Raw genomic sequence first — 14,645 nt, 5'->3', positions numbered from 1 at the left:
AGGTATTCTGTAGAATGTTCCACAGTTTGAGGTTGTCTGCTGTTTTCTAGTGATTAGACTGAGCTTCTGGATTTTTAGAAAGAATATCACAGAGTGCAGTGTCCTTCTCGTCATATCACATCAAGGAGTGAATGAATGGTTTCTGTGTGACGTCTGGTATCATGTTGATGGTGACACGAATGATGGTGATCTTTATTACTTGGTTAAGGTAGAGTTAGCCAGGTTCTCCCTTAGAGGTTACTGTTTTTCTGTTTCCCCCCTCTATGAGAGTGAGTCACTAAGTCTAGCCCAAGGGGTCATTTTAATAGTGATGCCCCCATACTTTTGTGGTACATACTTCTCGGTGTGCAACAGCCAGTGGTGAGACATTGACTATCCAGTACCATTCCAAACTACCAGGAATGTCCCCATGCTCTGAGAGAGAACAGATATCCTTCTCATTTGAGCCAAAGCAAAACATAAACCCCACTGTCAACACTTTTGAACAGATGTGTATGATCTCCTGGCTTTGAGGCTTGGTTTTCATGATTTCACAAGTTAGACATTAGATCATGGAGTTTCTATCCTATTTGTGTAGAAATGTTAAAAATGTTATTCATGGAGGTTAGCACCACTGGCCCCCAGTTAGGCCTTAAATACATCCATTTGCTCCAGCTTGAAGATTCCTAAAACCCTTCAACTTTTCAATAACAATAAAGACAGTTTTGCTTTGGTTGCTCTTCAGGGTGTGATGCAGGGAACTGTGCCCTACCTGGGCACCTTCCTGACTGACCTGACCATGCTTGACACTGCCCTGCAGGACTACATTGAGGTGAGTTCCATGTGAGTGGTGTGATTTGGCCTGCAGCCTTCCTTCTCACTGGATACCCCAAAGAGTAATTAACTTCTCTTAGTATCTTTTGAAGGTCCAAAAGTACATGGCATTGTGCTAGCTGCTAGGAGGAATACAAAGAATAATACCAAACACTAACACCAGAAGTGGTTCAAAATCCAGTGGAAGCAATAATATATCAAAATAAGCAGTGAACAGTAGTAATAACAGAAATTCAAACAAATGCATTGAGAGAACATGGGAGATCACAATTATTATTATTTTTTTTGAGATGGAGTTTTGCTCTTGTTGTCTAAGCTGGAGTGCAATGGCATGATCTTGGCTCACTGCAACCTCTGCCTCCTGGGTTCAAGCAATTCTCCTGCCTCAGCCTCCCGAGTAACTGGGATTACAGGCACCACCATACCCGGCTAATTTTTTGTATTTTTAGTAGAAACAGGGTTGGTCTCGAACTCCTGACCTCGTGATCTGCCCACCTCAGTCTCCCAAAGTGCTGGGATTACAGGCATGAGCCACCGCGCCCAGCCTAATTTTTGTATTTTTACTAGAGACAGGGTTTCACCATGTTGGTCAGGCTGGTCTTGAACTCCTGACCACAGGTGATCCTCCCGCTTTGGCCTCCCAAAGTGCTGGGATTACAGGCATTGAGCCACCGCACTTGGCCCACAATTAACTCTTATGAGGGGTTATGATGAAAAGGGCTTATGAAGGAGTAGGTTTGGGTTTGAACAAGACTTCAAGGCCAGGCGCGGTGAGTCATGCCTATAATCCCAGCACTTTGGGAGGCCAAGACAAGCAAATCACCTGAGGTCAGGAGTTCAAGACCAGCCTGGCCAACATGGTGAAACCCTGTCTCTATTAAAAATACAAAAATTAGGCTGGGCGCGGTGGCTCACACTTGTAATCCCAGCACTTTGGGAGGCTGAAGCGGGCAGATCACGATGTCAGGAGTTTGAGACCAGCCTGGCCAATATGGTGAAACGCCATCTCTACTAAAAATACAAAAATCAGCCAGGCATGGTGACACATGCCTGTAGTCCCAGCTACTCAGGAGGCTGAGGCAGAAGAATTGCTTGAGCCCGGGAGGCGGAGGTTGCAGTGAGTTGAGATTGTGCCCCTGCACTCTAGCCTGGGCGACAGAGCAAGACTCCGCCTCAAACAAACAAACAAAACCAAAATACAAAAATTAGCCGGGCACGGTGATGGGTACCTGTAATCCCAACTACTCTGGAGGCTGAGGCGGGAGAATCACTTGAACTTGGGAGGCGGAGGTGGCAGTGAGCTGAGATCCTGCCATTGCACTCCAGCGTAGGCGTCAGAGTGAGACTCGGTCTCAAACAAACAAGCAACAAAAAAAACCCTCAAGACTTTAATGTTGAGTAGGACTGCTTGGTGGGGTAGGGAGTTAGTCAAATTTGTGATTTTTCAAATGTGCTTTTCTTTTTGTATTGCTGTTTTCTTTTGTATTGCTGCGGGGTATTTTTCTCTCTCTCTGTCTCTTTCTCTCTGTGCCCCCTCCCTCTTCCTCTCTGTTCCCCCTCTCTACCCCCCTACTGCCTTCATCCCCCTCTTCTCTGAAAGGGAAAATACATGAAAACTCAGACAAACAACTTGTTAGTAGCAGCAATAAAATAATAAGTGAAGAAGAAATTTCAAATTGGAGATGAGATTGAAAGACTGCTTGTCTATTTCAGCATATCCTACCCCCTGGTTATCATATGCAACCAGCCTGCTTTTACTGTATCTTAATTAGAAGAAGTAGAAGTTATTTTGCATAGATCTACCTACCTTTGGATTTGCCACAGTGTTGAGGACATGTTTATTCATTTTGTATTTCCTGACCTCTGTGTCTCTTCACATCCTCTTCCTCAGCTTATCTCAGGAAACACCCATCAGCATTGGGGAATTTTGGGGAGTAATCAAAGATTGAGAAGTTAAATTCAGCCTACTGAGAATAGGAGCTGAGGGGATGAAGAATTGAAACTTAACTTTTCATGATGCTATGGAGAAATGACTTCCCTTTTGATAAACCATATGAGTCAATGACCATCTGTTTTAGTTGCTTTTGGTAAGGGAAAAAAGGGTAATGGAATATTTACTCTAGCTTTTATCTTTACTGCTTCTGCAAGTGTCTTTGGATCCTGATTTGTAATTATTTATCATTACTATTTTAGTTGGTTTCAGACGTTTCAAGAGAAGACTTTCTGCCTATCCTGCCTTTTAATAATAAATTACATTTTTTAAAGCAAAACAGGATTCTCTTCTTCCTCAGTAGCCATAATTATAGGATCATTGATAACTGTGACTTTATCACCCCTTTGATCTATTTTAATGTGACCTACAGCAACATAAGGCTGTGTTTTAAAGGAGCTTGGTTGGTCACTCTTTTTATTAAAATTTCTTTCAGGGTGGACTGATAAACTTTGAGAAAAGGAGAAGGGTAAGTAGAGTTGATTGGCTGTGGTTTTCTGTTTTCCTTTGTCTGACCATGAAAAAAATGAAATAAATGGGGACTTAAGTTTCTTTGTAGAGGCAGAAAAAAATGAGTTACCACCTATTGAACGTTTATCATAGACCATTTTGCTTGGCATGCTCCTATACGTTATCCCCCACTAGCCTTATGAGGTGGGTTTTATCATCCTCAATTCAAAAGTGAGGAAGCTAGGACTCAAGAGATTTAATTACTGGACCAGAATCTCTTGGTGGCAAAGCCAGGGTTCTCATCCTGTCCTGATGCACCAAAGCCCACACTTCTTCCCTGTCCACTCCTTATCTCCTTTACAATTAGTTTCAGCAATAGCAGGCTCACCCCTATAATTAATAACAATGTATTTTATACTTGAAGATTACTAACAGAGTAGACTTTAAGTATTCTCCCCACAAATAAATATGTGAAGTAATGCGTACGTTAGCTTGAGTTAGCCATTCCACGGTATATACATGTTTCAGAACATCATGTTGCACATCATGTTGCACACCATAAATACAAACAGTTTTTTAATTTGCCAATTAAAATAAAAACCAGGTTTACCCTATTAAGGATAAGGGGTTTCCGATGTGCAAGTGACATAGAAGAGTTAATAAAGATGGTAAACTCTCGTGGGTCTACTCGAGAGAGGAAAGGAAATAGTCTTTGTCTTAGGTGTAGGTAGTTATTCTTTTCCTTTCCTGTCAGCATAGGAAGGAGTGCTCAACATCAATTTCAGTCTTTCTGTGGACAGCACAGTTCTGAACTGTGCTATTCAAGATAAAACATTCTTGAAATTTTTCTATGATTTTTATATTCAAATGGTATATTTAAATAGATATTTAAAAGACTCAAAGGAAAATGAGTGAGCAAAATAATAACTTTACCCTGTAGTATTCTCATTATTCTTTAGTACTTTCACATTCCACAAATATTGACTGTCTACTTTATGTAGGGGGTTTGGGAATTACAGCAGAGAAAGACCAGAGCTCCCAGCCCTCATAAAGTTCACAATCCAGGAGAGAGGTAGACAAATAAATAGGCAGTTGTAATACAACCTGACAAGGGTTTGTAAGCAGAAGTCGTGGGTATTAGAGAAGTATGTAGTTGGGGTATCTATCTCCAACTTGTAGGGCCAGAGAAACTTCCAGGAGAAAATGACATTGAAGTTAAAACCAAAAAGGCATAGAGGAGCTAAACCAAGCTGGGCTCTTCAGTAACAAGATACTAACCTGGACAAATGTAAATTTTCTGTCCCTTATAGACGATCCTTTTTTCTTTAGCATGATGGTAGATATTCCTTGAGGATACTGAGACCAAGGGCTGAGGTCACTGGATGGAAAGTTACGATTTGGAGAATCTGCCAGTTCTTGAGTTACTTCTGTCATGTCCTGTAATGATAATAAATTCAGTTATTGCCCCCTCAGTTCCCCTCTCGGTCATTTAACTTCAGAATAACCCTGGTTGGTAATCTCTTTCCTTTTTAGACTAGGATATTAAACTTTTGGAAAGTTTGACTCTAAAACCTAAACCTAAAGCTTATACCCATTGCTGACTTAAATTTTTTTTATTGAAACATCCAAAGAAGTATAAATAATTTTCAACATAATTATGTACTTGCCTCTCTGTGAGTTTTAAAAGACTTAGTTAAATGATTTAGTGGCGTAGTAAAAACCCAAGGATTCAGGAAATCTAAACATTCAATTTTATGAGACCTAGGACTGTTTAGATACTCAGCCCTACCAAAACTTATTTATTGAGGGATAAAGGTTGAAGAAGATGGGGATGGGGAACTTGGGAGCTCCCTGATTAAAGTATTTGTTTTCTTTTTTTTTTTTTTAAGAAATATGAATAGAAATTTTTCATATATTTATGAAGTACTTACAACCTTAAAAATCATTTTTCTATTCCAAGGATGAAAGTGAAAAAGAGAAAAAGGAAGCCACTGGGACTTTACATAGTGACCAGTTTGGGTTGCTTTGGTAGCTTGTTTTATTCCTATAAATTGCTTTTTCAAGGAGAAAAGAGGATTAAAAATTAAAGCATACAAGGACTTTGGAGAGTTTGAGTTAGCTCCTTTATTTTTAAGGAAGCAGTATTTCAGAATCCTCCTAGATGGTTTTCTTCATCTTTTATCCTAGTGTGGTATATTTTCATGTTGAAAAGGTCTATATTTGGTTGGCCTTATTATCCAGTCTTTTTTTTTTTTTTTTTTTTTTAATTTTTGGTATCCTGTCTGCTTTAGGAATTTGAAGTGATCGCCCAGATAAAGCTCTTACAGTCTGCCTGCAACAGCTACTGCATGACCCCAGACCCAAAGTTCATCCAGTGGTTCCAGAGGCAGCAGCTCCTGACAGAAGAGGAGAGGTGGGCTCACCTGTCTTTCATCAGGGGAGAACTGAAGCGTTGGCAAGAAAAATGCTGCATTTAATACCTCGCCGGGTCATTTATTCAACAACTATTTAGTGAGCAGCTGCTAGGTTCCAGGTCCTTGGTTTTCAAAGGCGCATGGTGTGGCAGGAAAAGCTGAGGTGGTAGCATCAAGATGTACTTTCAGACTCTTGCTTAGCCACTGATTTATCTTTGTAACCTTAACAAGTCATTTGTTCCTCCCTATCTTCAGGATGCTCATCTGTAGAGTGTTTGTTTGTGAGGCGTAACTAAGATCTTCTGTGGGATTGCTTTGTTAGAATGCGTGTCCTTAGTGTTATCACCACCACCATTGTCACCGTGTTTGTCATTCCTGTTAATTGATGGTACCTTTCCAGGGAGCTTTCAACCTAGAGGGGGTGAGAGACTCATGAGGCATTGAAATATGATGGGTAACTACATTGCTACAGAACCTATGGGAAGAATTGGGGAAAATAAGGAAAATATAAAGGCATTAATATTTAGGCTGGAAATATTAAAAAGAGAGACAATAAAAAAAAAGAGAAACAAGATTTTGCTGTAATAACAAAGAAGAACTGGAAAATAACATTCCAGATCAAGAGAGAACACAAGCAAAAGCTTGGTGGCCTGACATGCTTGGCATTTGGAGGAACAGTGATAACTCAGGTGTGGCAGGGACACAAGGAACAGTTTCAAAATAGTGGGATGGGCATAGAAAGGCACGTTCACTTGAGTGCCCTGCCCGCTGGCCCAGCTTGTCCCTGTCCTGTAGCCTGCTGGTTGGCAGATTGGTCTGCAGGCCATATGTGGCCCACTGCCTGTTTTTACATTTTTAAATGATTGGGGCGAAAAAAACAAAAAAAGAATATTTTGTGACATGAAACAGTTATTTGAAATTCAAATTTCAGTATCTACATAAATAAGATTTTATTGAAACACAGCCCATTCATTTACATCTCATCTGTGGTTGCTTTCATGCCTTAAAGACAGAGTTGAGTATTTGCAACAGAGACCATATGGCCCACAAAGCCTAAAATACTATGTGGTCCTTTACAGAAGAAGTTGGCCCATCCCTACCCTAGCCCAGGGAATTTCTCTGGAAGTTTATCATAAGGGAGAGTGAAATTGACAGCAAAATAAGTATTGACAAAAAAAAAATGATGTTTAGAGAAGTACTGGAATGAATTAATGACAGCATTTGGATTCAAACTCAGGTCTGCCTGACTCTACAGCCTAAGTAAGCTCTGAAGATGGCTGTATAATGTCGGGCACCCTTCCCCACCTACCCAGTAACGAAATACATCTACTGTCTAGAGCTACGAGCTTTCGTAAAAGACAATTGGAATCACATATAAATTCCTCTTGTGCTTGTGTTCGTTATATCTGCCTGGCAGATAGAGGTCTGAACCTGGAGCATTTTAAATTGAGGATGTTTTGGCAATTAAAAAATTTAAAAAAATATTTGTAGGCCACTCTGGCCAATGTGGTGAAACCCCATCTCTACTAAAATAAATAAATAAATAAATATATATATATATCTTTATCAGTAATGTAATTGCCTGTGTCTATTCATTGACGAGCAGATAGATTACAAAAGTCTTTTCATTTTCTTTGGATAAAACTAAGTGATATGTGCATGTGCACACACACACACATACAGAAGAGTAGGAAGGAGGTAGTAGAGAAGAAATAGGAGGGGGAGGTAGTAGAGGAAGGAAGATTATTCCCCTGGCCTAGCAGTGGGATGAGACTGATCAGAATGGAGTTAGTTTTTGATGCTGCCAAAGTGCATATATCCTTGTATTTGAAACACGCAGAATTAAATAGCCTCAATCCATATGCCAGTGGAGGTGAGGGAGGAAGCACGTAAGATAAATGTGTCAAATCGGGCCATTAAGTCAGTACCCCCTGATGTTTATGATAGAACAAGGTTTGTATATGACTTTACTTTGAACAAAGAGCCTTCTCTAAAACAAAACCAGCACATTGTGTGAATTTAAATCTGTTTTTCAATTCTCTAACTTCGACCTCATGGAGCCCCCTTCTCTTTCTCAGCTATGCCCTGTCATGTGAGATTGAAGCAGCTGCCGACGCCAGCACCACCTCGCCCAAGCCTCGGAAGAGCATGGTGAAGAGACTCAGCCTGTGAGTGTCCCCCAGGGGTTCTGGGGCTCCAAGAGGGTCCCGTCAGAGTCGTGAGTGGAGATGTCTTCAACAGGATGACCTTGAGCCAGGGTGAAAGTGAAGAGCACTCCGCTCATTTGTTAAGCTGTTTATCCTTCTGTCATGAACTCAAAGCATTTGCTAAGTTCATTCTCCACTGCCTTCTCTGTCGTAAATCACCATCTTCTCCTTCCTGGATCTCTCCAGTAACATCTTCACTGTCTTCTGGCTGCCCCTTACCAACCATTCATTCTCTACTAAATAGCTAGGTTGTCTTTTAACATGTGCACCAGATTATGTTGCTTCCTGTATAAAAACCCCTATAGCTTTTATTTTAAAATAAAACCCAAACTCTGTATCCTGGTTTACTAGGCCTTACGTGATTTAACCTGCAGCCTTCCCTCTCTCACAGCATTGCCCTCTGTTCACCAGTGTCGAGGACGTTTGCACTGGCTGTGTCTGGCCTGAAATGCTCTTTCTTCATGGCTGGCTCCTTCAAATATTAGCAAAAATGTTATGTGCCAAGAGAGAACCCTTTCTAATGTTGCTGTCCACCCCTCATTCTCATTCATGTTAGCTGCTTCCTCCAGTGGAACGTAAGCAACCTGAGAACAGGAACCTTGTCTATCATGCTTGCAGTTGTATTGCCTGAGGCCAGCAGTTTGAGACTAGCCTGGACAATGTAGTGAGATCCTGTCTCTACAAAAAAATCACTTCAAGTATTAACTAGGCATTGTGGTCCATGCATGCAGTCCCAGCTACTCGGGAGGCTGAGGTGGGAGGGTTGCCTGAGCCCAGAGTTCAATGTTACAGTGAGCTATGATTGTGCCGCTACACTCCAGCCTGGATGACAGGGCGAGACCCTGTCTCGAAGAACAAAACCAAACAAAACAACAACTATATATATATGTGTATATATATGTATACATGCATGCTATGTGTGTGTGTATGTGTATATATATTCAGTGTCTACCTTTCAATATGTGCCTGAAAAGTCACCATTATTTTTAATGAAATTAATTAGTTAATATCTTTTTGAGGATTTGAGGGGATCAGGATTCCGACTGTCTTTATGGGCATTTGATAGTTCCCAGCACTGTCTCTCCACCTACCTCCGTGAGTCACATTGAGACACAGAGGCAGGGATGGCACATGACCTCGAGTGTTACCATGTCCCCGGTGTAACATAAAGACCTCTGTTGGACATGGATAGCAAGGTCTCCCACCACCAGCAGCCATGCAGGCTGCTACCTGCCATCAGATGATATGAGGCATTGTGGATGAGTTGGAACATGCGCTTTAGTAGAAAGCATCTGGAAGATAATCCTATGTTTTGCTCACCCTTTCTTTGTTCAGATGGCTATTCTGGCCCTGCTGAACTCTAAATTTATGAGCTTTTGGAGTCAGCTCTTGAGGAAATTTTTCATAGTATTTTGCTGTCTTTTCATCTTTGCAGATATGGGGGAATAAACTACTGAGATAATCTGAGGGGACTGACCATGCCTTGTCAGCTGGTAAGACTGGCATGTGCACAGGGAATCAGCTCCCTGATAGAGGAGTCCAGACATGCAGGGGATCCTGGGTGTCCACTCTGCTAACTGAGGCAGCAGAAGGAATTGGGAGCTTCTGGACTCACTATGGTGGTCAGAGGTTCTTAAGGAAAAAAACAAAAATGCTCAATGCAGGCAGGCCTAATCCTGAGTGCCGCTACCTCTGTCCTCCTGCCTTCTCCCCATCCTCATTTCTATGCTACTGCTTCTCTGTACTCCTCTCCAAGCCTGGGATCTATATGTTTTGTGGTGGGTGCTGTAATACCTCTGGATCCTCTCTCTTCACTGACACAGACAAGTGTTCAGTCCTATGAAAACATTTACTGTGAAATCCAGAGAGGGCAGGACTGTGAGGGTGCTATGTCCTTCACAAAGTGTGGTAGGCACTCAGTACATCTCTTATTAGTAAAATCTTGCTGGGATAACCCTTGGTATCTGCAGTTGAGTTTGAGCTTCTGTTATGAAAGGAGGTCATATGCCCCCATCTTATTTCTTGTACATACAAGGATATTTGCATACCATTATTTTCAAAAGGTTTCATGATCTTCTTAGCATGTTTACAAATCTGGAAAATGTATTTTTGCTGTTCCCACATTTAATGGCCCATCATCCAAAGAGGTTGGGGAAAACTTTGGGTGCTTAGGCCTTGAAAGTCAGAGATGCCTGCTACTGAGTCAGAATGAACCTTCACAGAGCAGGACAAAGCAGGACCTTATTGAATTGTAGAAATGGAAGAACGCTAGAGACTCTGATGAGATAATGGATGGAGGACCACTAGTTGACATCCTTCAAAGATCTACCTTGTAATTTATGGAGCGGTAAGACAAGGGCATTCTTTTTGCTTCTGTGATCAGAGTTTAGCTCATACCCCTATAGTCCCTGTGATGCTTGGAGGGTTATAAAAGGAAGACATGGAAAATGGGGCTGGAGATAGCAGGGTGGAGATGAGGCAGAGCAAAAATATGCTTGAACTCTTGGAATTCAAGCATATAATTCTGAAAATATTTAATAAAAAATCAAGTTCATCTTCAATATTTCTATTATTGTTATTTTATAGTCAGTACTTGTTTAGGTTCAGCCCACTTGCTAGTTGTCTTGCATGCCATTCCTTCTTACATCTGACTCCTGCCCTCCTTTTACCACTACTTGTGGTATCATCAGTTAATGGTAAACCCTCTCAGTATTAGTCTGAGAAAGTCTTTATTTTGCTGTCCTTCTCAGAATTATATTAGATGGGTATAGGATTCAAAACTGACTATTACTTTCACTCAGCACTTTGGTGATATTATTCAGTGTCTTTTGACTTCCATGGTTGCTTTTGAGATGTCTGATATCTGCTTAATTACTATTCCTCTGTCTTATGTTCCCATCCCTGTTGCTTGCTTGCTTGCTTTTTTCTTTTTCTTTCTTTCTTTCTTTCTTTCTTTCTTTCTCTTTCTTTCTTTCTTTTTCTTTCTTTCTGTCTCCTTTCTTTCTTTCTTTTCCTTTCTTTCTGTCTTTCTCTCCTGTCTCTCTTTCTTTCTCCTCTTTCTTTCTCTCTCTCTTTCTTTCTTTCTTTCTTTCTTTCTTTCTTTCTTTCTTTCTTTCTTTCTTAAGAGTTTTGCTCTGTTGCTTAGGCTGGAGTGCAGTGGCACGATCTCGGCTCACTGCAACCTCTGCCTCCTGGATTCAAGCAATTCTCGTGCCTCAGCCTCCTGAGTAGCTGGGATAACAGGCACATAGCACCACACCCAGCTAATTTTTTTGTATTTTAGTAGAGATGGGGTTTCACCATGTTGCCTGGCGTGGTCTTGAACTCCTGAACTCAGCCTGCCTCTGCCTCCCAAAGTACTGGGAACACTTTGAGAGCCACTGTGCCCGGCCCCCTGTTGATGTTAAGAATTCCTTTTGTCTTTGATATACCAGTTTAAGTGAGAGTGTAGTCTTACCCTATTCAGGATGTGGCTCTTGGATGGGAGGATTCCTATGGTTCACCAAGTCTGGAATCCTCTCAGCCACCATCTCTTCTGATATGGGCCTTCTTCCATCCTCTCCATGTCTTCTGGAACTCCTCTTACACATATGTGGGGCTTTCTTACTGCTTTCTCAATATCTTTTCACTGTTCTTTCTATGTTTTTATCTTTTGATGATGATTTTTGAGGATATTCTTCAGATCTGTCGTCTAGTTCATAATTTTTTTCTTCAAGTTATTTAATCCTTCCACTGGGTTTTAAATTTAAGTCACCACCTTTTTCACTTAGAGGTGAAATGTTTTTCAAATTATATTCTTCCTTTATTAGAATCTCTTGCTCTGAGCTCCAGTTTTCAATTTCTTCTTCTATGTTTTTAATATTTTCTAACATACTTATTTTGTAGCTTGGCTTATGAGACATGCAAATATTTGTTGGATGAATAAGCACATTATTAGTTTTGTTCTGACAGTTCTCAAATTTGAAGTTCTCAGGAGTCTAAGCCTGCTTTTTGTTATGCCTGTTGGCTCTCTCTTTCAGTGGAATATTTCCTTGTGTGTATTTTGTAATTTTGTACCACAAGTTTATCTTTATCAGGGGATTCTCTGAAGCCTGGGCTGAAGGTATATCCCTCTAACAAGATTTTCCTTTTTTTTTTTTTTTTTTTAAAGAAAAAGTCTAGTTTACCAGCAGTGTCACTGGTTGAGAGTTTCTAACCCCTAGACCACATAAATAGCAAATTGGAATGAGGCGCAGACCCAGCTCACATGACTTCATAGGAGACATTTTTCTTCTTTCCATTTGCAGGCGAAAACAGGCTCCCTGTTGTCTTCCTATGCTAGTAGAAAGATACTTTTCTGGCCTGTCTTTTTACTAAGGGTATAGCCCTTTGTGGGTCCTGGCTGTATATAGTTTTGGTTCGAACTCCTCACCTTTCATAAACAGAAATCCTCATCTTTGGGCCCTGCGTGTGCATTAAAACCCACATCACTATTTTGCCAAGATTGGCACCTCCCACTCCCCCACCAGAGCAGCTGCAGAACTAGCTCGCATGCTTCTGGTTTTCAGTTCCTTTTTCACTTAAGGCCTGTAGGGATTTCCCTTCCTATCTTGCAAGCTCAACTAAAAAGAGTTTTTAATATTCCTTATCTAGCTGTTTTATAGAGGAAGGGTTTAGGATATTGTAGTTCACAGATTGTTGGAAATAGAAGTCTTCCTCCTTGGTTTCTTACCCAAAGCAGTGCCATCCTTTCTTAGCCTGTGATGATCATTTTATGGTAGGAAGTGATGGGGGTATGGTGATGGTGTCTTGATCCTGCCAAGGTGGCCCATAGACTGTTAAAATGTAGAGGGCCATCAACCTAGAAAGACTTCAGATTACTACCGAATAATCTAGGTGTTCTTTGAAGTTGGAAATACTCTTTTGGGACAAGATGTTTACTGCTATTTATTAGAAACTTTATAGCGAATGCCCTCCTAAAATAATAATGACAGAACACACAAGACTGAAAAAACATCAAGGGCTTAATCAACACAAAATATTTGCTTAATCATGGATTCCAGATTTGTAACAGCTCAAATGCTTGGCATTCCGTTTTTTTCCAGACTGTTTCTAGGGTCTGACTTGATCACCAGTCCCACTCCCACCAAAGAGCAGCCCAAGTCCACCGCCAGCGGGAGCTCTGGTGAGAGCATGGACTCTGTCAGCGTGTCATCCTGCGAGTCAAACCACTCAGAGGCTGAGGAGGGCTCCATTACTCCCATGGACACCCCTGATGAGCCTCAAAAAAAGGTATATACTCAACCTTTCTCTTAATTCCTAATACAGGCACCTACATGCTATTTGCCGCACCACAGCAAGGAATGTCTGTTTTTAAGTGTATCACTCTATAGTATTTTGAAAGTCATGTTTTGAACAGGCATCAAAAGAAGAGTTCAATTTGGGGACATACTCCTAATAGAAACAGGTGTAAAAGCACTAAGCAGTTTGGTTTATTCATTCAGCCTTTGAAACATTGTTCTATACCCACAGCTTAAGGCACTGGAGTTATTTAGGGGAAGTAGGACTACTTAGAAAGAGCAAAAAGTCAGAGACGGAGATGTGTCAGCTTCTTGGTACCATATTTTGTCTTAGCTAAGCATTTATCACAATAATGTTGTATAGCATGCCACTCCAAAACTCAGTGACTTAAAACAACCACCATTTATTTCTCTTACGCATCTGCTGGTGGCTGATCTGGGTTGGGCTTAACACTAGGCCACAGATTTGGTCCAGGTCTGCTCCACTTGCCTCTCATTATTTTTGGAGTAACGGGCTACCCATGGCATGCCCCTAGCATGCTAAGACGGACAAGCAAGAGGGCAAGCCCAACTCGCAAGCACATACCAAGCCTTTACTTTAGTCATATCAACCAACATTCTATTGGCTAAAGCGATCATGTGGCCACATTCCACATAAGTAAACGAAGCAGAGAAATAGGCTCCAGTTTTAGTGGGAGGAACTCTGAAATCACAGTGCAAAGAGCACAGATGCAGGGGAAGATGAGGGATTGGTAACAAGGATACATCCTCCCATGTTGGAAAAAAGGAAACTGATGAGAGGTGATAAAAGAGTTTCCTTTGAGTTTCTATCTTCCATGACTGCATAAATAAAAATTTAAAAACCAAAATATCTTAATCTTAAAATCTTAAGACCAGTCTTCTTTTTTTTTTTTTTTTTTTTTGAGATGAAGTCTCACTCATTCTGTTGCCCAGGCTGGAATGCAGTGGTGTGATCTTAGCTCACTGCAACCTCTGTCTCCTGAGTTCAGGGGATTCTCCTGCCTCAGCCTCCCTAGTAGCTGGGATTACAGGCGTGTGCCACCATGCCCGCATAATTTTTGTATTTTTAGTAGAGATGGGGTTTCACCATGTTGGCCAGGCTGGTCTCAGACCCCTGACCTCAGGTGATCCACCCACTTTGGCCTCCCAAAGTGCTGGGATTACAGGCATGAACCACTGCACCCCACCAATATCAATGTTAATCTTCTGTACACATCTGCTTCAATCTGTTGGCTGAAGGGTTTGGATCAGAGAGTCAACTAGGACATAACTAGAATTTGCACCATTTGGGGAAGGTTTCTGGCTAACCAAGCTTACTCCATAGTGACTTCTGGCTCATTAGCTTATGGATAGGTCAGTAAGGTAGAATGTTGGCAATGGTTTCATCCTTCGATTTATATCTGCTGCTCTTCAAGGGGACATGTGTGTTGCTTCACATGGAGTTAAAAGAACAGTGGTAATCGGGGAACCC

General features: G+C 41.3%; 1 protein-coding gene across 4 annotated transcripts in view; it reads left to right on the top strand.

The window, feature by feature from the left end:
* RGL1 (ral guanine nucleotide dissociation stimulator like 1) overlaps positions 1–14,645 on the top strand; it is a 289,030-nt gene that overhangs the window by 259,783 nt on the left and 14,602 nt on the right. For 3 of the 4 annotated variants that reach the window (XM_031657730.1, XM_003893404.4, XM_031657731.1), the window contains 5 exons: positions 725–811; positions 3,240–3,272; positions 5,545–5,666; positions 7,746–7,835; positions 12,959–13,145. In XM_031657730.1, the coding sequence (XP_031513590.1) occupies positions 725–811; positions 3,240–3,272; positions 5,545–5,666; positions 7,746–7,835; positions 12,959–13,145 (519 nt within the window). The remainder of the gene's footprint in view (positions 1–724; positions 812–3,239; positions 3,273–5,544; positions 5,667–7,745; positions 7,836–12,958; positions 13,146–14,645) is intronic. The other variant, XM_031657737.1, reaches the window with a different exon arrangement.

This window comes from Papio anubis, chromosome 1, assembly GCF_008728515.1.
Source record: "Papio anubis isolate 15944 chromosome 1, Panubis1.0, whole genome shotgun sequence".
Taxonomy (NCBI): domain Eukaryota; kingdom Metazoa; phylum Chordata; class Mammalia; order Primates; family Cercopithecidae; genus Papio; species Papio anubis.
Note: the sequence above shows the minus strand (reverse complement) of the source record. Positions and strands in the feature narration are given on the sequence as shown.